Source organism: Lutra lutra, chromosome 8, assembly GCF_902655055.1.
Source record: "Lutra lutra chromosome 8, mLutLut1.2, whole genome shotgun sequence".
Lineage (NCBI taxonomy): Eukaryota > Metazoa > Chordata > Mammalia > Carnivora > Mustelidae > Lutra > Lutra lutra.
The window spans coordinates 91,863,033-91,886,251 of record NC_062285.1 but is presented as its reverse complement, the minus strand read 5'-3'; the positions used below and the strand labels follow the sequence as shown (position 1 = coordinate 91,886,251).

The 23,219-nt window shown below is 36.4% G+C and overlaps 1 protein-coding gene across 6 annotated transcripts in view; it reads left to right on the top strand.

Annotated features, from left to right (window-relative positions):
- RIMKLB (ribosomal modification protein rimK like family member B) overlaps positions 1–19,167 on the top strand; it is an 81,093-nt gene extending 61,926 nt beyond the window's left edge. For 5 of the 6 annotated variants that reach the window (XM_047741366.1, XM_047741365.1, XM_047741360.1 and 2 more), the window contains 3 exons: positions 7,725–12,299; positions 15,082–15,242; positions 18,989–19,167. In XM_047741366.1, the coding sequence (XP_047597322.1) occupies positions 7,725–8,188 (464 nt within the window). In that variant the 3' untranslated portion in view covers positions 8,189–12,299; positions 15,082–15,242; positions 18,989–19,167. Of the gene's footprint in view, positions 1–7,724; positions 12,300–14,556; positions 14,635–15,081; positions 15,243–18,988 lie in introns of all 6 variants that reach the window. The other variant, XM_047741361.1, reaches the window with a different exon arrangement.
- The last annotated feature ends 4,052 nt before the right edge of the window (positions 19,168–23,219 follow it).

Below are 23,219 nucleotides of genomic sequence, written 5' to 3'. Positions count from 1 at the left end.
ATACTTGGAGTACTTGTAGTAGCCCCTAATTGGTTGTTTTGCTTCCATCCTTACTCTCTCACAGTCTAACACCGCAGTGATGTGATAGATCTTTTTAAAATACATCTCAAGTCAGGCTTTGTTTAAAATCCTCCGGTGGTTCCTTGTTTCATTCAAAGTATAGTAGTCGATAGTGGTCTTACAGTAGACTAACAGTCCCTGCATGATTTGACCCCTAGTTATCGCTGAGATCTACAACTACAGCAGTAAATCTCAGAAACATAATGTTGAGTCAAAAAATGAAAGTCTTAGAAGAGAATACTTAGAGTATTCCATTTATATAAAATTTAAATATATGTAAAATCAGTCAAATTTTGCTCGGAATATAAATTGATACAGTAAAGTGTAAAGAAAAACAATATTGACAAGTGTGAAATTCAGCATAGTGCCATAGAATAGGAGCACAGGGAATTTGAAAGGTGATCGTGATATAAAGCCTCTTTTGTATTCTTGAAAAAATAATTTCTGCCTCCTGGCATTAGTTCTTCATATCCCATTTTCCGTCCCATCATATTATGCTTATTAGCAGCTGCAGAGCTGAATGGCATCTTTTCATTTCTGGGACACCTTTACCTTCTACTTTTCTACCGTGAAATTTAATTAACAATTTTTATGCTTTAAGCAAAGAAATTACAAAGGTAAGTTAATTATATATTAAGTAATACTTTTTTTTTTTTTAAAGATTTTATTTATTTATTTGTCAGAGAGAGAGAGGGAGAGAGAGCGAGCACAGGCAGACAGAATGGCAGGCAGAGGCAGAGGGAGAAGCAGGCTCCCTGACGGGCAAGGAGCCCGATGTGGGACTCGATCCCAGGACGCTGGGATCATGACCTGAGCCGAAGGCAGCTGCTTAACCAACTGAGCCACCCAGGTGTCCCTAAGTAATACTTTTTAAATTTTGAAGTAACTGAGACTTACAGGAAAGTATGAAGGATAATATAAAGGATTTGTTTGTACACATTAACCAGCTTGCAAAAATAAGTTGTTGATTTAGTTCTCTGTTGACTCCCTTTCCTGCTCATTTCTCCCTCTCTTCCCCAAGCTCTGAACTTACTGTTTCTCTTTCCCTTAAACGTACTTTCAGTTCTTCTGTGTTCCTAAACAAGATATTATTTCATATGTTATAAAACCTTATATAAATGATTTATAATGATATATATATATTTCAAAGATTGTATTTATTTATATGAGAGAGAGAGCATGAAAGGGGAGAAGGCAGAGAGAGAAGCAGACTCCATGCTGAGCACGGAGCCCGATGCGGGACCCTGATCCTGGGACTCTGATCCTGGGACTCCAGGATCATGACCTGAGCTGAAGGCAGTTGAACCAACTGAGCCACCCAGGCACCTTCCCCCGCCTTTTTTTCCACTTAGCATCATTTTTGAGATTCATCTATTCAACATTTTAGCAGTAGTTGACTGATTTTGCCTGCTGCATAATTTTACCTTTTGACTGCTTCCAATTTGGGCCTTTTATAAGCAGTGTTGCTATGAAAATTTTTTTGTGTCTTTAGATACAGGTCCAAGAGTGTTTCTAGGTTAACCCATTCACTCAAAAGTGGGATTTCTGTATCCTAGTGAGTTATACAACTTCACCTTTACTAGGTATTACCAAATGAGTGTCCAGAGTCGTTATATGTTTCTTATAGTGCCACCTTTTTGCCAACTTGGGATATTGATAGACTTTAAACATTTTGTCAGCCTGGTGTGATGGTATATCATGTTATTTTAATTTGTACTCCTGACCCTATCTGGCTATCTTTTCTGAATTGCCTGTTGAGGTCTTTGATCTCCTTTATTATTGGGGGTTTTTTTGTTTTGTTTTGTTTTTTTAATATGGCTTGGAAAAGAGTCCTTTATGTACTTCAAATCCTTCATCATTTACATGAATTGTAAATGCAGTTTTTCATCCCAGCTTATGATATCTCATCTTTTTTTTTTCTTCCAAAGATTTTATTTATTTTAGAGAGAGAGGGGAGTCCAGAGAGAGAAGCAGATTCCCTGCCCACCAGGGAGCCCAACCATCCCAGGACCCTGAGGTCTCGACGTGAGCTGAAAGCAGCTGCTTAACCAATTAGGCGCCCCTCAGGCACTCCTCATCTTTTTTGGTTTATATATTTTAGTGAATAGAAATTTACAGTTTTAGTATCAAGCATATTCATGGTTTTCTTTGCATTATTTTTTATTAAAGAAATTCTTTTTCACCCTGTGGTTGTATTCTATTCTTATTACAGCTCTCTAAAATTTTTTGAAGTTTAGCTTCCATGTTTAGGTTGTTAAGCAACCAGAAATTGATTTTGTTCTTCAGTGTAAGGTAGAGATTCCCATTTTCTTTTTTCCAAATGAGTAACACCTGGTTTTCCCAACACTATTTATTGAATGGCCTGTTCATTACTGATTTATAATGCCATCTTTCTTCTGTTTCAGGGTCCTGTGGTCTGTTATATACTCTTCATTCCCTGTATGATTAGCAATCTAAATTCCTCTACCATTATGCCTACTGTCTGGTAGAGCAAGAGTACCTCTGCCTTATTCTCTAAAATTGAATGCCCTCATTATTCTGTCCCCAGGGAGGCCTTTTTTTTTTTTAATAATCCTGATATTTATTTTTCCATCTTTATTGAGATATAATTGACATATAACGTATAGTTTGAAATGTACAACATAGTGATTTTATATATGTATGTATTGCAAAATGATTACCACAATAAGATTAGTTAACACATCCATTACTTCATTTATTACTGGTGTGTGTGTGGTGAGAACTTAAAAAAAAAAAACTACTCTCAGGACATGTGGGTGGCTCATTCAGTTGTGTCTGATTCTTGATTTTTGGCTCATGTCAGTATCTCAGGGTTGTGAGATCAAGCTCCATGTTGTGGGGCTCTGTGCTTGGCAGGGAGTCTCCTTCTCTCACTCTCTTTGAAATAAATAAGATAAATCTTTAAAAAAATCTACTTTTAGCAATTTTCAAATACATAATATAGTATTATTAACAATAGTTATCATTCTATACATTATATCCCCAGAAGTTATTTATTTTATAACTGGAAGTTTATAGCCATTGACCACCTTCACCCATTTCCCCTGCCTTTCCCTTACCCCCATTCTGGCAACCACCCAATCTGTTATGTGTTTCTGTGAGCTTGTTTGTTTGTTTAATTCCACATATAATCATACAGTATTTGTCTTTCTCTGTTTGACTTTTTTCACTTAGTATAATGCCCTCAATATTTATCCATTCTACAAATGGTAGGATTTCTTTTTTTTTTTTAATGGCTAAAAAAAATATTCCTTTTTGTGTGTGTGTGTATCTCATATATTTTAAAAAAGATTTTATTTATTTATTTGACAGAGAGAGAGATCACAGGTAGGCAGAGAGGCTGGTAGGGAGAGAGGGGGAAGCAGGCTCCCTGCTGAGCAGAAAGCCTGATGAGGGGCTCCATCCCACGGTCCTGAGATCATGACCTGAGCTGAAGGCAGAGGCTTAACCCACTGAGCCACCCAGGTGCCCCTGTATCTCACATTTTTAAAATATTTATCATTGCAGTGTAGTGGACATACTAGTTTCAGATGTACAACACAGTGATTTGATAATTCTGTAAATTACTTGGTGTTTACCACAATAAGCATAGTAATCACCATATAACATTATTACAGTGTTACTGACTATATTCTTCATCTATACCTTTATCTCCATGACCTATTTATTCATTTATTTATTTTTTATAAAGATGTACACATGTTTGCATGGGAGGGCGGGTGGAGAAGAGGAAGGGAGGAAAGGAGAGATCCTGGGGGCTCAATCTCATGAACCCAAAATCACCTGAGCTGAAACCAGTTAGGTGCTTAAGGACTCTGCCACCCAGGCGCCTCCATGACCTCTTTGTTTTATAATTGGAAGTATGTACCTCTTAATCCCCTTCACCTATTTTACCCAGCCCCCACCCTCTCCCCTTTGGCAGCAGGTTGTTCAGAGGCCTTTTTTTATATGAATATTCTCTTACATTCAATATTTACAGTAAAAGTAACTATACCTCTCAAGTTCTGGTACTGTAGTAAGTTCTTAATGACTATTAACTTCTTTAGGTATTGCTAGGTATTGTTAGTATTCCCATTTTATTTCAGAGATGAGGAAGGCCCAGAACAGTTAAGTAACTTGCTTGAGGTAACAGATCTAATAATGGTGCAGCCAGAATGCAAATATACTATTTGGCTCCAGAGTTGTGCTCTTAACAACTCTTTGAATATGTTGATTTCCAAAATTGAAAAAATTACATGGATTACAGATACCATTTAGATTTCCAAGTAAATTACATGAATTTAGCTTTTTTTTTTAAACTGTTAATCTGTGTGCCTCTGTACTCTTCTTAATGTTTATTAACTATAATATGATCTCAGTTATGTGTAATTATGTAGACACATCTGATGGATAGTTAAATAAATGTTAGATAATTATGGTTAGTACTGGAAATGAGCTTTCAAGCTATTTTTGCAAAGACTTTTGATTTTTCCATAATGAATAGGTTTTGGTCGACTTTAAAACATTTTAGTTTTATACACAGAAATAATTTATAAAATTATTTAAATATCATCCTTTTCATCCTCCCCCCTAATTTTCCTTACCTCTTCTACTCCTTTTACCTACTGTGTACATCTGTCCCTTTATCGATTTGCACTTATTTTCAGTTTTTTGCCATTGTGAGCATTTACTTTAAATACATATCTTTGTGAATAATGCTTTTACATACTGGTACTTTTGTGTTGAGGAGTCTCAAGATTAGTATTGCTGGGTCAAAATATTTTAATTGTTAGAGATGTAGCCAGATTAATTTACCAGAAGGCAAGAAGTATATTTCTACATCTAACATATTAAAATACCCTTTTTTCCTCTCCCCCTCATAAGAACTCTTACTTTTTTTGTCTTAAGTTTTTGCCCATTTAATGGAAGTTAAATACTCACTGTTAAACTTTAATTTTTTTTAAGATTTATTTTTTATTTTTAATTTTTTATTCATTTATTTGACAGAGAGACAGAGATCACAAGCAGGCAGAGAGGCGGGCAGAGAGAGGAGGAAGCAGGCTCCCCCCCTGAGCAGAGAGCTCGATGTAGGGGCTCATCCCAGGACCCTGAGATCATGACCTGAGCTGAAGGCAGAGGCTTAACTCACTGAGCCACCCAGGCGTCCCTGTTATTTTAATTTTATTTCCCTGTTAATGATGGGCATATTTTTCATAGCTTCTTGGTAATTTATATGTACATCTATATGAATTGCTTTTTATCATATTTGTCATCTTTTTGTTTAACATTTCCAATAACCACTAAATGCCTGCTATAGAGCCCTCCTCCTCTAATCTCAGTTGAACAACCCAAAATGCCACATTTCAGTTTCTAAATTCTCCCCCTTTTGAGAACCACTGCTTGAGAACCTCTAGAACAGTGTTAAGTAATGAGTTTAAGTATCTAAGTTTCTGATTTTCATTGAGATTGTTTAATGTTTTGCTATTTAGAATATTTAAGTAGCTTCATTCTCCTAGAGTTTTTAAGTAGGAATGATTGTCTAATTTTATCCTATGCCTTTTGGAATCCTTATATTGATAAAATCATTAGTGTGTTTTCCACCTTTAATTTCTTGATGCGTAATGGATTATGTTGATAAATTTTAAATTTAAAACAGTCTTTGGACTATTCTTGCATTTCTAGAATAAACCTTTAAATAGGTATTAGCATATTTTAAAATTGGGATTCCTTTAGTATTTTATGTAAAATATTTACATCTGTTTTAATAATTGAAGATTGGTCTGTAATGTTGCTTTTTAAAATGTCTTGATCACTTTTGATATCAAGGTTATATAACATTGGTTTTAGTCAGTGTATTGGGGGAATTTTCAGTCTTTTACTAGGGCATTCTACAGGTAAAGTTGACATCGGAATAAGGGATAGCTAAAGACAACTCCACTTTGAACCCATCAGGTCCTGATTCTTTTTGTAGAAGTAGCTCATCTATCACCTTTCCCGTCTCTTCTGTAATATTAGTTGGCCTGTTTAATAAAGTTTGGTTCTTCTTCGATCAGTATTGGTGATTTCTCATTTGCTTAGAAATCAGCCATTTGTTTTAGGTTTCAGTCTCAGTTTCATGAGCTGATTGCTTATGTTTACTTGAATTTCTCTTTTGTCTGCAGTTCTGTCTTTGATATCATTCATAATTTTGTCAAAGTAGCATTTGGATTTTTTTTTCTCCTTTCTATTTTTTTCTATTCTAGTCATTCAACCTTTTATTAAAACTCTCTTTTTATTTTCTTTTTCTAAGAGTACTTAATTTCTTCTTTCTAATTTCAAAATAAAAATTTTGGTATGAAGTGTTTTTACAGATGGTATTTATTTTCCTTTAATTTAGGGGATCAGTGTTCCAATTTCTAAGTCCTTTTTGGTTACTCAAGTCATTAATTTCTAATTTCGAATCTTGCGTTATTGTCAGAGAATGTTGCCTGTAAAAAGTGTTTTATAATGTGTTGGGGCGCCTCAGCTCCATCGGCTGAGCGTCAGATTCTTGGTTATGCTCGGTTCCTAATTCCAGGGTTGTGAGATCCCTCGCTGAGCTGAGCATGGGGCCTCCTCAGGATTCTTTCTCTCCCTTTCCATCTGTCCCAACCCCCCACTCACAAGCTCCCTCTTTCTCTTAAAAAAAAAAAAAAAGAGTTAAGGTTTCGTTTGTTTTGGGCAAAAACGTGATTGATTGTTGTCAATATTTGATAAAGGAAAAATGGGTATATGGATATATACTATAAGGCTCTTAAGTGAAGTTTGTTTTTGCCTTTGTCCCTCATCTCTTTCCCCATCCCTTTAGTTTTCAAAAATTTTTTCATTTGGTACAGGATATAGATAAATTTTGTCTTTTTTTTTTTTTTTAATTTATTTGATAGCAGAGATCACAAGTAGTCAGAGAGGCAGGCAGAGAGGAGGAAGCAGGCTCCCCGCTGAGCCGAGAGCCCTTTGCGGGGCTCAATCCCGGGACCCTGAGACCATGACCTGAGCCGAAGGCAGAGGCTTTAACCCACTGAGCTACCCAGGCGCCCTGATAAACTTTGTCTTTTATACTGTGGGAAATTTCAGTTTGTTTTTAGTGTAATTGCCAATATAATTCATTTTATTCCTTCAGTTTTATTTCATGTTCTCTGGTTTGTAACCTACCATTAATTCCATTTCCACCCCTGATCCCAAACTTGGTCAATCTGGATTCTCATCCATGGTTTTACATTCCATTAATGGTTAACTTCTCTTTCCCTATGCTTAAATCAGACACTTATTTCCTCCTATTATTTCAGAAGGTAACAGTTTTTCCCTGATACTCTCCGTTTTCTGCTCTCCTCTGTCTTCATAAAAATATGAAGTCTTTAGAATACCTTCGCCTCAATCCGTATTGTTTCAAGTAAAACAGGTTTCTGTGAAAGTTTAATGCCATCTTCAGAATAGCATATTGAAAAAGTACTAAGTTATTTCTTTGACTGAATTGGACAGAGATTCTCTAATGAAGGAAACTTAGACTTAGGAAGTCACAGTGGTACAGTAGAATGTCACATTTGTTATCACTACTGATTTAAAAGACAATTAACATTAGAGGCAATCTTTAGTTTTACTCCAGAAATTTATCATTTTGGTAACTTACCTTGTTTCTTTTTTGCCAGGTGGTGTGGGGATGATGTGCTCCTTGAGTGAACAGGGGAAGCAGCTAGCTATCCAGGTGTCTAATATCCTGGGGATGGATGTGTGTGGCATTGACCTATTGATGAAAGATGACGGCTCCTTCTGTGTCTGCGAGGCCAATGCAAATGTAGGTTTCATCGCCTTTGATAAGGCTTGTAATCTAGATGTAGCTGGTATCATAGCGGACTATGCCGCCTCCCTCCTGCCCTCTGGCCGGCTCACCCGGCGTATGTCCCTGCTCTCCGTGGTGTCCACGGCCAGTGAGACTAGTGAGCCGGAGCTGGGTCCTCCAGCCAGCACTGCTGTCGACAACATGAGCGCAAGTTCCAGCTCTGTTGACAGTGACCCTGAAAGCACCGAGCGAGAGCTGCTCACCAAGCTCCCAGGGGGCCTGTTCAACATGAACCAGCTGATAGCCAATGAGATCAAACTCCTGGTGGAGTGACTCCACCGGTAAATAATTACCAACAACTCCCTTGTAAAACTCAATTTCTTTTTCTTCTTTTTTCTTTCTTTCTTTTTTTTTTTTTAACCAACTTGCAATGCTGTTCATGGAAAGTACTCAGGAAGATGAGAGAAAATTGAGTAGAGTTAGTCAGGAGAGAAGCAAGGGGAGCTAGATTAGACCTCTGCTATTAAGATGTTACTGACTTTCATTTACAGATACCACAGATAGAATGGCAGAAGAGGTGAGACACCAGAGAAGTGTCAGGCTTTTATACTTACCCTTTTAAATTACATTGGTGATCTTAAATTACATTGGTGTATGTTCTCAGGCCATGAAGAACACAGTTTTTTTCACGGCCCCTTGCTTTTGCTTTTGTACAATTGCTACAAATTTTGGCATAGCGTAACTTCACATTACGTTGCAAAGATTTGTAATGAGAGAGGAAAAGATCTACCTAAATTATAGGAATTTTTACAAATCTGAAAATTCTGCCTCTACCATATTAACTAGCAAGTTTATGTTCATAGTTTATGAAGTCTTGAGGCGCTCTTTTACTGGAATTTTATTATTTCTGTTTTTTGTTTTTCCTTTAATTTGGGCGGGAGGGCAACATTGATATAATCCAATAAAGGTTTCTTAATGACAGAATTGGCATTTTCCTATGATGAAAGGGAAATGAACAGTATTGCAATGTGTGGTACACAAAATGACATTTATTCCAATGTAGATAAAATTACACTAGTTTAAAATATGTGCGTTGACTTGTATTTGTTAGTGTTTTAATCTTTTTTGAAAGATATATGCTCTGTTAATGTTGCAATTTTTTTTTAATACATGCTAGTCTAACATTCCCTGATCTATGCCTGCATCTTTAACAATGGCCAAAGTGAAGAAAGTGCTACCTTTTTTGTTAACAAGACACTGACTTGAAACATGTGCATTTAAAGTATAAGGACAAGGAAAAATATTTTTGGGGGGCAGATTAAGGGCCTATAAGTTCTTAAGTATAAAGCTGAAGTGATTTTATAATACCAGCATTATATATTTGCATTTTTCACATTTTAGGAGGGAGTATATATATATATGTGTGTGTGTGTGCACGCATGCATGTGTATGTGTTTTGCTTTTTGTTTACACCAACCAGTCAAAAAAGGATAGATTCTAGAAAATGGAGCATGATGGGAAACACAGTTTTTACTTTAAATATCAGATAACTTGTTTTAATAACTGTACTGGGTTAGAGGTACTCACTAAAGACATAAAGAGACTAGATGCTTCTTAGGCCTTTTTATGTATATGTATGTTGTTTGGTTTTTTTCTTTGGTTCTAAACTGTTCGGTGTATGATTTCTTTAAGGCTACATGCTTTTCTATGCTTCTGGCTGTGCATTTTCTCCTATTATACATAGGTTTTAGGGTGGGGTGGATTGGACGTTTTTGTTTGGGGACTTATTTTGCAGTATTAAGTCTCTTATAGCCCAACTCTGAAGCCTTCAGTACTGTCCACTCTTTATATTCCTTTAATTTCTGAATTTATAAAAGCCCCCAAATGGCATATAACACGAGCCTTTAAAACATGGGTAAATCTATTTGAATAATGGGTTTGGAAGCTGTGTTAAGAAATGGAGATGCTCCAGAGCTCAACGTAATTTTTTTTAAACAGCAAGTTCCATCTTACTGCAATCCTCTGAAGCTTTTACCCGAGTCCTTTCTTGCCTCTCCAGTGCTTTTTTCCTTCAGATGGACCTTAAACATAATTTCTCGGACACTACTAGAGAGACTTCGAGGCAATAATAAAAGATCAGTATTAACCAGCTCTAACAGAGGTTTGATCATGCTTGTACAGTTTTGCCCCCATTTTAAAAAGGAATGTAATAAAATTTGTTTTTTTTTTCCATAGAATTAAATAATATTAAAGTTGAGTGAAAGGTTGATTGTTGGCAAATAGAATAGTACCTCTAATCTGTGCAGTGTTTCATTTCACCTCAAAAAGATGATAATAAGAAGATTTTCTAATTTATTTTAGGATATCCTAATCTCATATAAAAGAGTTTGACTTGCATAGGGTTTTTTTTGGGCCTTAACGTATGTTTATAAGTACCTCTGACTCATTAACAGAAAGAAATACTTGGTACTTCTTTCGCTGAATGACCATAGGAGGATGCATATTTGGGATAGAGAAATAAATGAGGGAGAGAGAAGTGCTTAATCAAGTCATTCATATGATTGTGTAGAGAGCATCTGGTTGTCACATAAATTATGATACATTAAATACTTATATATATCACATGCATATAGATTTGCAAATTTTAAAACATTAATAGAACACCCTCTCTACTTGATGAAAAGCTCAGGGGTTTGTGTTGGGTGGGATAAGGTATCAGGAAAAATGTAGATAGCCTTTAAAACTATTTTATCAAACTAACCATATATGATTATTAGATTATTTCACCTTTAGTTTTATTCACTACTGATCAATGTTTTGTGCATTCACACTATATTAAAACATAGCTTTACCAACCTATTTCTGGATTTGTACACACACATGTTAGAATAAAGAGGTTAGGCATGATCATCTTAGAGTTTAAAAATGTGAATATCTTCTTGAACTCCCTCAAATTAAGGTAAAGAATATGAACAAATCATTCTGGAAGAACCCAGATGAAACACCCCAGAGATTTAAGTGAAAGTTAAATATATTTTCATATTGTTTAATAACTTGTATAATCTTCATTGCTATTATGAGAGGTAAAAATGTATTTATCAATTATGTGTAATTCTTATGCCCAAATCTGAATTATTGTAAAATTGTGTATTGTTAAAATTGTAATTCTTAATTGTATTTTAAAAGTAATTCTGATACTGTTTTTATGTTACCTATGATGAAAACTGGACTACGTACACGTGCGCACATACACACACACACACACATACACACACACGACCTATTCATTTAAAATTTTTAATAGTTTTTTTCTTTTTTTGGTGCCTAATAATTGATTGGTCATTTCTGCTGGCTTTTGCTCCACTGAACTTTGAAATCTTTCTGTATATGCTATCAATAAGAAAATATGCTGGAACGTTAGAAAAAAATCACCAAGAGACTTGTTTTCATCAAGCACTTTATCAGACTTTTAAGAAGGTGTCGAAGGCATTGAAAGAATTGACTTTTCAAAATCATCTCTTCTTTTTCTCAAGAAGAAAACAGTGGAAAAACAAATTCTCCTCATTCAGTGAATCCCCAGTTTGGGGTCTGGGGAGCGTAGAGACATTGTGAAATCAAATCTTGTGTTACATTTTTCTCCTGGCTCACTCTTTTTGAGAAGGTTTATGGGCTATATGGCTGGTGAGACACGATCCCCTCCTAAGAAAATGTAGGTGCTCAGACAGGTAACCTCTGCTGCTACTGTTTTTATTTGTTTGTTTGTTTGTTTAATTTCATTTAAAATTTGTTTTTGTTGTACTAGGATATTTTTAAATGTAATATATTGCAGGATTTATAACCAGGTTCACTGCTTTCTTTCTTTCTTTTTTTTTTTTTTCCTTTAAAAAAAAAAACAACAACAAAGTTTCATTTAAGATACATTTAGGCGCCTTTGAAGCTTGGATTTTGGAATGTTTCAGTAGTGGCCAGAAATCTGCTGTTGGAATCTTCTAGTCTTCCAGGTTTAATTTGAAATGTTTTTAGTTTTGTTTTGGATTTTTGTGTGGTATTTTATTTCCTTTATATCAGTGCCCTTTTGCCATGCTGTTTTGGGGTGGCTGCCTAACTCTAGTGAAAATTCTTTCTATATTAACGGAAGTTTGGTGTTTTAAATTCCTTAATGTTTTGCATTTTTTAAAATTGTTTTTAAAGAAATATTCTAACTGCTTGCACTGTTACTGTTCTTTGCCAGCCTTTTCAGGAGCCAAAAAAACAAAAACAAACAAACAAAAAAATACCCAGAGAAAAAACTTTCCTTCTTCCCCCTTCCTGATGATGAGTGAGAAGTATTGAGAACTTTCGGGGTCAGTGCCCTTCTAAACTCCCCTTCCCCCAATAATGCAGCTGTATAATGAATGGTAAATGCAGCGGTTTGGATTCAGGCACAGCCCCAGCCTGCTTGCAGGTAATTTGATTCTCCTTTCTTTCCATCGCAAGGCTAACTTTACTTTCTTTTTAAAGTTTTTTCTTTCTTTATGTACTTTAAAGGCAACCATGGATTTGTAAAAACTCTTGTATAGAAAATAATGCATAAGTATATCTAACAAATAATTTGATTAAAGAAGAACTTTTGGGGGTAAAGTTTGAATTGGTTGGGATGAACTCAGGACTTTGGGGATTTACTTTAGCCATTTAGATAACTCCATTCCTTGCTTATATGTCTATAATTAAGTATTTCAGAGTGTGACTTTTGGCTTTGTTTTTGTTTTGGGTTTGTTTGTTTCTTCCATTGTGCTATTCTGGCTTAAGCTTTTTCAGGGGTTGGTGTTCGGAATACACAGTGAGCTCACAGTATAAAGACATCAATTAGGAGTTGACAGGTATGGAAAACTAGAGTTTTGAAAAGGTAAAATTAGGTTCTAGGTTATATATATGGTAAAAACTCACCATAGTGTTGAGTTGATCTTAGTGCTTCTCTTTCTGTGACATCATTATGAAAGTGAAAAGGAATGATGAGACAAAGATAATAGAAAGCATTTCAGTTATTTTAGGAACAGTGTGATCTCAGGAACTAATCATTTTAGTATTTCTAAGACACTAGTTCTAACAAAGAGGTACATAGGAGCAGTTTCAGGTTATCATAGTGGATCATATTTTTAAAAATCACAGGTTCTAACAGATTGGAGGGCATTTCTCCCATCCAAGTACTAACGAGGCCCGACCATGCTTAGCTGATTGGAGGGCATTTCTGAAGCACAAATCATTAAGCCCATTAACCAAGACTATAAAATATAAAACAAAGTTAGTGGCAGAAATAGCAATACAACTTGTCCATTTTAATATAGCCTTTCTGTTACTTAATGTGTAGTATACCTTTCTCTGTCTACACCAGTCCCTTGCCCTTTCCTCTTTTCTCCTCCTGTCTTTCCCAAAGTTTTAGTTCTAATATGAGTTGTTATCATTGGGAAGATAATCTTTTTTTTTTTTTTTTTTTCCCCTGTTAGGTAGAACTTTAGTGACAGTGATCAGGACCTTTTCAGGATAGACTTCTGCACAATTTTATTCTGTGACTTTAGATGTCCTATCTGAAGAGGTTTTAAGTTCACTAGTTAGCTAATAGGATATCATGGCTTGTTAAGCATTTTACAGCTGAAGGCATAAAATTAATCATTAACCTGTTTTGTGCTTCAATTCACTCATATAAGATAGGGCCATCTCTCCCCTAAACATCCTAAGACAAAAATATGTATGTGTTGAAGTAAAATTTACTAACAGAGGAATCCCAACTGCCTCCTGAAGGAATTTATGATATATACTAAAAACGGCTTATACCAGAGAACCTTGTTCTCTTGCTAAGAATGGCAAGCATTAGAATGTGTGGACTATGTGATTGTGTGGGACTTGGAGAATTTAACAGTCTCCATTCAGCTTCCCCATGAAGGTCACAGAGTTGTTAAGAACGGTCTTGCTTTCAGATTTAATCATATTCAAACTTATTAGCTGGGCCTTATATAGCATATATACCTGGCTGCTACTGTGGGGTTTGGGAACATGAGGGGTGGGGTGAATTGTTGTTGTTTTAGGTTTCAGTCAGACAGACATCACTGTGCCCCAGTTCCCAGAAGCACAGCAGGCCTCTAGGAGCATCCGTGGGAACGGCGCAGTCCTGACATCACCAACTCTCCTGCTCAGGCTCATCCCATATACAGAGGTCAAAGGGTGGGGTTTGAGAACGGGGGAAGGAATGAGAAAGTAGAAACAATGTAACTGCAGTGCCACTGTCGACTAGCCTTTGGTGCTTATGTCAGTGTTTGTTTTATTTTTTTATGTTGGCAGAACTATTTCGGGGTAAAGGTAGTAGGGGGGTGGAACAAAAACAAGCCATTATTATTATTCATTAGTGGATACTGTTCTTTAATAGCTAATACAGAATAAACTTGAAACCTAAACCTTCAGTGACAAAGGGAGTGGAAATAGAAATTAATCTCAGGACTTTAACAAACAGAAAACATTTATGTTGTGTTAGTTTCCAGTTCTACAACTGCTATTACATTTGTCCCTCTGTCTCCCTTTTTCAACCTGATTTTTTTTGTGTATGTATACAGTTTGAGGAAATGTGCATTTGTGATCAGTCCTTTTAAAAGGACTCAGTGACTTAATCTTGCAAAAGATACACCCAATGCTTACATGGGCATACAAATGCTACCCTATTTTAAATATAGGTGGCGTATGTGTTCGTGTTTTAATGTATTCAGAGCCATTGAGCAATAAGCAGTCCAGATCATTGAAAACTCATGCAGGTAAAGCACCTAATGCCTTTAGTTTCTAGAATTACTATTAAAAACTCCTTTATTATTGCATCTTCCACAATTCTTTAATAGTCTCTGAACTTAAAATTTACAGGAGTTGTGGACTCTCTCATTAAAATTTTAAGTTGCTCACTTATTCATAAGATTGTAGGGATAGGTGAAAAAGGAAAGTATAACAAAATAAATGGTTCCTTGAGATGGCAACTGCTGAGTGTCTATATCTTTCCTCTTAAAAAATTCCCAGCTTAGCATGAATATTGATCATACATTGTTTAATTTTTTGTGATTGGGATTTTTGTTGTTTTGACTTGGGTGGGGAGGTCTTGGGGAATCAGTGAGGAAGCTCATACACATGTGAAAATATGAAATGTTAAAGGAATTTTTCCATTTAATCCGAATAGTAAGCAAGAACTTTTTCTATATACCCTTCTGCTGCAGCAGAGAGATAAACTGGTAGGTGGCAGCAGAAGAAGGAATTCTTCAGAATGACGGCTACTGAAAGAATCTACATAGAAGAGATAGAGCATAACATACCAAGTGAAGGAAAGGGGGCAAAAAATGGAAACAGGACTAAAATGTTTGGATTTTGACTCTAAATGGTAAGTTATTTTTTACTAAGAATGTATTAATCAGTCTACTGGTATATATGACATTGTGGTATGAAATCATAAATGGCTTTATAGGTCCTTGCCTTAGGATGAATTTGGCCTAACGAAGGTACTATCATTTTTTTATTTTGGGGGGGGAAGAAAAAACAAAACAAAAAACTAGCACTATGTAAAATTAGGGATCTTTCCCCAGTATATTGATATAGATGAACCTTTTCCAGCTTTATTGAGGTATAATTGACAAGCGTAAGATATTTAAAGTATACAACATAACGATTTGATAGATATATACATTGTAAGAGTATCCCCCCCCAATCAAGTTATTCTTTCACATCTAATATGTGAATCTCAATGATGGCAAAAATTATGCCTCTCACAATAAGTCAGGTTTTTAAAAATCTGCCAGATAAATGACATATATATTGTTTAACCATTTTGTAGAAAATAAAGTGTCTCCTTTTTATTAGCAACACTGGGGAGATAGCAACAAAAGTAGGTAATTCGGAAAACTTATGGGGTGAAAATAATTTTTTCTTTAACTAGTTATGTCTTATCTATCTAGTCCCATTTCCTTTCATTGTGTCTGCTCATCCATTCTACTCTGTTCACCTTGCTTCATTGCTTTTCTGTCTCTGTGCTTATTTTCTTCCTTTTTTTTTTTTTAAGATTTTATTGATTTATTTGACAGATCACACGTAGGCAGAGAGGCAGGCAGAGTGGGGGAAGTGAGCTCCCCACTGAGCAGAGAGCCCGATGCGGGGCTGGATCCCAGGACCCTGAGATCATGACCTGAGCTTAAGGCAGAGGCTTAACCCACTGAGCCACCTAGGCACCCCTCTTCCATTTTCTTCATTTGTGTTTTTTCTTCCCTATCTATGTATCTCTTCCTCCTCTTGGTCTCCCTGTATGCTTCTCTCATTCATTTCCTCAGAAGTTTACTTTCCCAGGGTTGCCATTTTTCATCTCTGCCTCGCTTTTTTTCTGTATGTGTGTGTCCTCCCCTTCTCATTTGCATTCTCCGTGTTTGTATCTTTCAGGGTAAACAGCTTTATTTTTTTTTGCATCAATAAGTACCTTAAGACACTAATCAGAGTATCAACATTGTAATTACCTATTTTAGAATTTGGAGAGGGTACATAGAAGAAATGGGGATTTTTAAAGTCCCTGGAAAGATTAAATTTCGGAATTGAAATTTATAGTAAAATGCAGATCCATTTACTGATTCAGCCGCAAGTTTATTTTAACTATAGTATCTATTGTTGCTGGAAACAAGCTGTTTTAAGATCAATTGGACAGAAAGGAAAGTCCTGGGGTTCTTAATTTCATCTAGACTTAAGTTCAAATTGATTCTGATTTTTTTCAAGTTTCTAATGAAATCAGGAAAGCAGTTACTAATTTATAGATGTTTACTAGAGAATAAATCTTTTTACTGAGGTATAATTGACATATAAGTTTTAGATGTACAACACAATGATTTAATATTTATATACATTGGGAAATGATCACCATAGTAAGTCTAAGGAACATGCATCACTATATATAATTATAGAATTCTTTTTTTCTTGTGATGAGGACTTTAAAAAGCTACTCTTAGCAACTTTGAAATATGCAGTATGGCATTATGACTTAGGTATTTTATAACTGGAGAGAAAATAAACGTTTAGTCTTTCAGATTAAAGTAATTGAAACAATAAGTCTTTTTTTCTAGGATATACATGTAAACATTTAGAAGTTTTAATTAGCGGGACGCCTGGGTGGCTCAGTGGGTTAAGCCGCTGCCTTCGGCTCAGGTCATGATCCCAGCGTCCTGGGATCGAGTCCCACATCGGGCTCCTTGCTCAGCAGGGAGCCTGCTTCTCCCTCTGCCTCTGCCTGCCACTCTATCTGCTTGTACTTACTCTCACTCTCTCTCTCTCTGACAAATAAATAAAATCTTAAAAAAAAAAAAGAGGTGTTAATTAGCTTCATTAAAGTAGCACATAAATAATTGTTTTCAAGTTTTATAGATAGTGAAAACAGGATATCCAGAAGAGAAATTATTATTTAAAGAAAAGGAGTCCTGTTTCCTATTAACATATGTAATAACAGATTGAACTACCGCATACAAGTGCCTGTGATTGAAGTTTAGAGTTTTTAAGCTGGAAAGCTTAGAGGCTATATATTACAATCTTGAATATGCTGGTAAGGAAACTAAGGTTCACAGAAGTTAGTAACTTTCCCAAGATTACAGAACCACAACAAGTGCCCAAGTCTCCTACCTGCTAATAAAGTGCTCATTACATTATATATCATGCATCTTTCTAAATCTGTTGTAGTATCTGAAGAAATGAAATGCTCTGTGATGAGAACTGTGATATACCAATAAAAAGTTATCACTGTTTGTGCTTGTGGTTATCTCCTATGGTGGGGAATCTATTCAAATAAAGGTTATTCAGGCAAGCTGTGGGTGACTATTTTAGGTGGCTTATATGTAAAATTAATGAGTACATCATTTGTAAGGTTTGGTAATGAAAAGGCGTCCCTTGTTAAGGTAAGATGCAAAGAACCTTCAGGTTCTTTGCAGTTTCAGGTTAAGGAGAAGAGGAATGGATTCCTTAGATCATTATACCATGGATGAATAGTAACGTGAAGCTAGAATAACTGGTACCATTGTCTAAATATGTAGTATTCTTTCCTTTAAAAAAAAAGGGGGTATAAAAGGAACTTATCTTCTATTAAGAAATATTTATGGAACACAAAACTATGCACCCTAAGTTAATATGGTTGGAATTTCTAAAATTTTTTGGACAGTTTTCTTTTTATTACAGATTTTCATACATAGTTCACATAGAGATGGTACATATAGAGATGGCAGTGCTTTAGAACTGAAAGAAGATGACCAGCTTGAATTTTAATCTGAACCAAAATTTATTGTTTATTGTATAACTTACTGAAAATGTAACGTAAGGAGGCCTAACTGGCTCGGTCCATAGAGCATGTGAATCTTGATCTCAGAGTTGTGAGTTCAAGCTGCACATTGGGCATGGAGCCTACTTAAAATAAAAATTTAAAAAAAAAAAAGTAACCTAGGGTAATAGGGTAAGAGCATAACATTTAAATTTAATTTTGTGGGGCGCCTCGGTGGCTCAGTGGGTTGAGGCCTCTGCCTTCAGCTTGGGTCATGATTCCAGGGTCCTGGGATCGAGCCCCGCATCGGGCTCTTTGCTCAGCGGGGAGCCTGCTTCCTCCTCTCTCTCTGCTTGCCTCTCTGCCTACTTGTAATCTCTGTCAAATAAATGAATGGAATCTTAAAAATAAAAAATAAAAATAAAAAAAATAAATAAATTTAATTTTGTTTGTTGAGGTGTTTTACTATAATTTTGTGTTTTATTTTGTGTGAAGTTTTGCAAGAATTATTTTTGCCTCAAGGTTTTCCTCTTGGTACAGTTTTTCTGACTAAAATCACAGTTGTCTATATTAATAAGATTGTTAAGGGATAATATTGCTAATACATCTTTATATGTCAGAATAACAGACCATACCTTAGTATGCTTAGTATACCTTTTTCAGGTGAGATCACAAAGGCAAATGTGGTAGTCACAAAAAAAACCAGTTGTAAATTTTTTGGTAGTCTGGACAGTTTGTAATATTTTATTGTCACATTAGTTAATTTTCATTTTTTTTTCTTTTTTCTCATCTTAATTATAAAGACTGTTTAAATCTGATTTAAGTGAGCTGTATGTGTTTTTCCCCTCTAGGTTCTTTTGAAGTAACCAGTGATGCTTTGTGCTTATTACTTCATTCACAGAATGGACGAAGATAGATTTGACAGTATGTTTTTTGAAATGGAGTATAGAAATACCCAGAACAAGGAAGCAGTAGCTCTAACCTGTTTGATTCGATGTGTTTTCTAAAATAAAAACACCAGAACTGGGAATGAAATAGTATGGAGTGTGATTTGTTCTTTTGGCAGTTATTCCTGCCCACTCCATCTCATATGAATTCACTTCAGTCCATATGGCTAGACTTGAAGTCTAACTCCACATGTGTCATTCTCTTTATCCTTTCTTTTTCTTCACTTTGCAAACTCCTTTGCTTCTTGACATACTGATTTTTCTGTAATATATTTGGAAATGATTACTTTCTCCTTTTAGTACATAGGCACTAAAATATGTATCATTTTACATGTAAATGTGTGTTACATGGATTTACTCCTACCCCTTTCCATTCCCACTTTATCTGTCCATGCTAAATAATTGTTTCTGTGTTTTTTTTAATTTCTGAAGAAGTGCAACTTTTTTCTTTTTCACTCTGATAGCTCCCTGACATACACTCATCACAGTACTACTCACTATGTTTTAATCTTCTTTAATTAGAGACTATAGAAGATCTGATACATATGTGTGTATACAGAGGCAGCCCTAATACTCAAGACAAAAAATACTGATATTCTTTGTAGTCAGATGTTGATACAAATTCTTTTTTTTTTTTTTTTTTTAATATTTATTTATTTGACAGAGAGACACAGCGAGAGAGGGAACACAAGCAGGGGGAGTGAGAGAGGGAGAAGCAGGCTTCCCACCAAGCCAGGAGCCCGATGCGGGGCTCGATCCCAGAACCCCGGGATCATGACCTGAGCCTAAGGCAGACGCTTAACGACTGAGCCACCCAGGTGCCCCTGTTGATACAAATTCTAATTCCATTATTTACTGGTTACATGGACTTTGGACAAATCACCCTCTTCAAGCTGTAAGGGAATATTTGTAAAATTGGAATAATTGTACCCACTTTACTAGATTAAAGTGTAAGTATAGCTTTGCTATAATACATGTATAGTGCTTAGCACATAGTTGAATAATAAATACTGATCTTTAGTTCTGTAAATGTTGGTTATTGATATCTTACTCAAGAGCTGCTGAATCTTTTCATCTCAGAATTAAAGTCCATAAGATTTTCTTTCTTGATTACTTCTTGGTTTTCCTACATAAGCTCCTTTCATAAGATTTTGTGGTTGGAACACTGTGTGTACGCATGTATGTGCGTGTACACATTTGTGGCATTTCTCCTAGACTGATTTTTCCTTATCTCTACACTTCATTGACTGACTAAGGAATTTTATATAAGAAAACTTTTATTTCATATTGTCTCTAGTTATTCCCTGTCAGCTCATAACAATAACTTTTTCTTAATCAGGAGAATTAAACAAGTGAGGAATATGTATACCATGTACCATAAGGAATAATTTAGGATAGTGTGACTTGTTTCCCTAAAAATGATTTAATGTGACTTACCAGAGTTGTACTAAAATGGTGGAGAAGCCATAATAAAGGGCAAAAACGGTAAAAGAAGGGTTAGAATTATACATAGTATCAGGTCTTATACATTTGCTTAGAGGTGTAACAAAATTGGCAAAGAGTGGAATAAGAAAATTACAGGGACACCTGTATGACTTGGTTGGGCAGCCAACTCTTAATTTTTGGCTCAGGTTGTGCTCTCAGGATCGTGAGATTGAGCCCTGCTTGCATGCTCACTCTCTCTTGTGCTCACAATAATTTTTTATTTTTTTAAGATTTCATTTATTTATTTGACAGAGAGAGATCACAAGTAGACAGAGAGGCAGGCAGAGAGAGAGAGAGAGGGAAGCAGGCTTCCTGCTGAGCAGAGAGCCCGATGTGGGACTTGATCCCAGGACCCTGAGATCGTGACCTGAGCCGAAGGCAGCAACTTAACCCACTGAGCCACCCAGGCGCCCCTCACAATAAATCTTAATTGCACAAGAGAAGCAGTATGTTCTTTTTTTTTTTTTTTTTTTTTAAGATTTTATTTTCTTTCTTGACAGAGATTACAAGTAGGCAGAGCAGCAGGCAGAGAGAGGGGGCAGCAGGCTCCCTGCCGAACAGAGAGCCTGATGTAGGGCTCGATCCCAGGACCCCGAGACCATGACCTGAGCCAAAGGCAGAGGCTTTAACCCGCTGAGCCACCTAGGCGACTGAGGCAGTATGTTCTGATTTTGAGATATCCCACAATGTAGATCAGTACTATGACACTAAAATGCAATCCATTAAAGCCAGCACAGTAAGAAATCCTCTTGACAGTCTAAGCTGATTCAATCATAAAATTTAAATTTTCTCGGGGCGCCTGGGTGGTTCAATGGGTTAAAGCCTCTGCCTTCGGCTCAGGTCATGATCTCAGGGTCCTGGGATCAAGCCCCACATCGGGGGCTCTGCTCGGCGGGCGGTGAGCCTGCTTCCTCCTCTCTTTCTCTGCCTGCCTCTCTACCTACTTGTGATCTCTGTCAAATAAATAAATGAAATCTTTAAAAAAAAATTTTAAATTTTCTCAGTGATCTACAACTGCCTATAAAATAACCCTTTTATCTACAACTGCCTATAAAATAACCCTTCAAAAATATTTTTAAAAATCTTTTTTTTTTTTAAGATTTTATTTATTTATCTGACAGAGAGAAATCACAAGTAGGCAGAGAGGCAGGCAGAGAGAGAGGAGGAAGCAGGCTCTCTGCCGAGCAGAGAGCCTGATGCGGGACTGGATCCCAGAACCCTGGGATCATGACCTGAGCTGAAGGCAGAGGCTTTAACCCGCCTGCCACCCAGGCGCCCCAATATTTTTTTTTTTTTAAATCTTAGCTCAGGGGGCTGCCTGGGTGCCTCAGTGGGTATTTCTCATTTTTTTTTAAATTTTATTTATTTATTTGACAGAGTGAGATCACAAGTAGGCAGAGAGGCAGGCAGAGAGAGAGAAGGAAGCAGGCTCCCTGCCAAGCAGAGAGCCCGATGAGGGACTCGATCCCAGGACCCTGAGATCATGACCTGAGCCGAAGGCAGAGGCTTAACCCACTGAGCCACCCAGGCGCCCTCTCATCTTTTTGATAATAGCCATTCTACTAGGTGTGAAGTGATAGCTCATTGTGGTTTTGATTTGCATTTTGCTGATGATTAGCAATGTTGCAATTTCTCATGTGCCTTTTGGCCTCTTGTAGCTTGTGTTTGGAAAAATTTCTGTTCAGGTCCTCTCCATTTTTAATCACTTGTCAGATACATAATTTGTACATATTTTCTGCCATTCCATAGGTTGTCTCTTTGTGGTTTCCCTCAGTCTGTAGAAGCTTTTTAGTTTGATGTAGTCCCTTTGGTTTTGTTTGCCTTTGCTTTTGGTGTCCAGTCCAAAATAAATTATTGCCAAGAGCACTGTCAAGGAGCTTATCCTCTGTTTTCTTCTAAGAGCTTCATGGTTTCAACTCTTATGTTTTCTTCTTTCTTTTTTCTTTTTTTTTTTTTTTTTGAGTTAATTCTTTTATGGACTTTACAGTAAGGGTTCAGTTTCATTCTTTTTGCATGTGGCTGTCCAGTTTTCCAACACCATTTATTATAGTATGCTTTTCCCCATTGTATATTGTTAGTTGCATTTTAAATTAATGGAACATATATGTTTGGGTTTATGTCTATGCTCTGTATTTTTTTTAAAGATTTTGTTTATTTATTAGAGACACAGCGAGAGAGGGAACACAAGCAGAGGGAGTGGGAGAGGGAGAAGTAAGCTTCCCACCGAGTAGAGAGCCTTGCGGGGCTCTATTCCAGGACCCTGGGATCATGACCTGAGCCGAAGACAGATGCTAGACACTGAGCCACCCAGGCGCTCCTAGGCTATATATTCTTTTCCATTGATTTATTTGTCTGTTTTTATGCTGATGTCATAATTTTGATTACTATAGCTTTATAATGCAGTTTGAAGTCAGGAAGTATGATGTCTCTAGGTTTGTTCTTTGCATCAGGTTTTCTTGAAGAGATCTGAGTGGACACCTCTGTGGCAACCACATTCCACGCCTTATGCTGCACGGATCGCCTCCACATACTTTTGATGGAACAGCTCCTTTACAGTTCCATGAGTCTCTTACCTGAAAGCTATATTGTATCTTTTCCCACCACTGACACATACAGTACCATAGATCTGGCAGATCATGTGGCCCAGTTC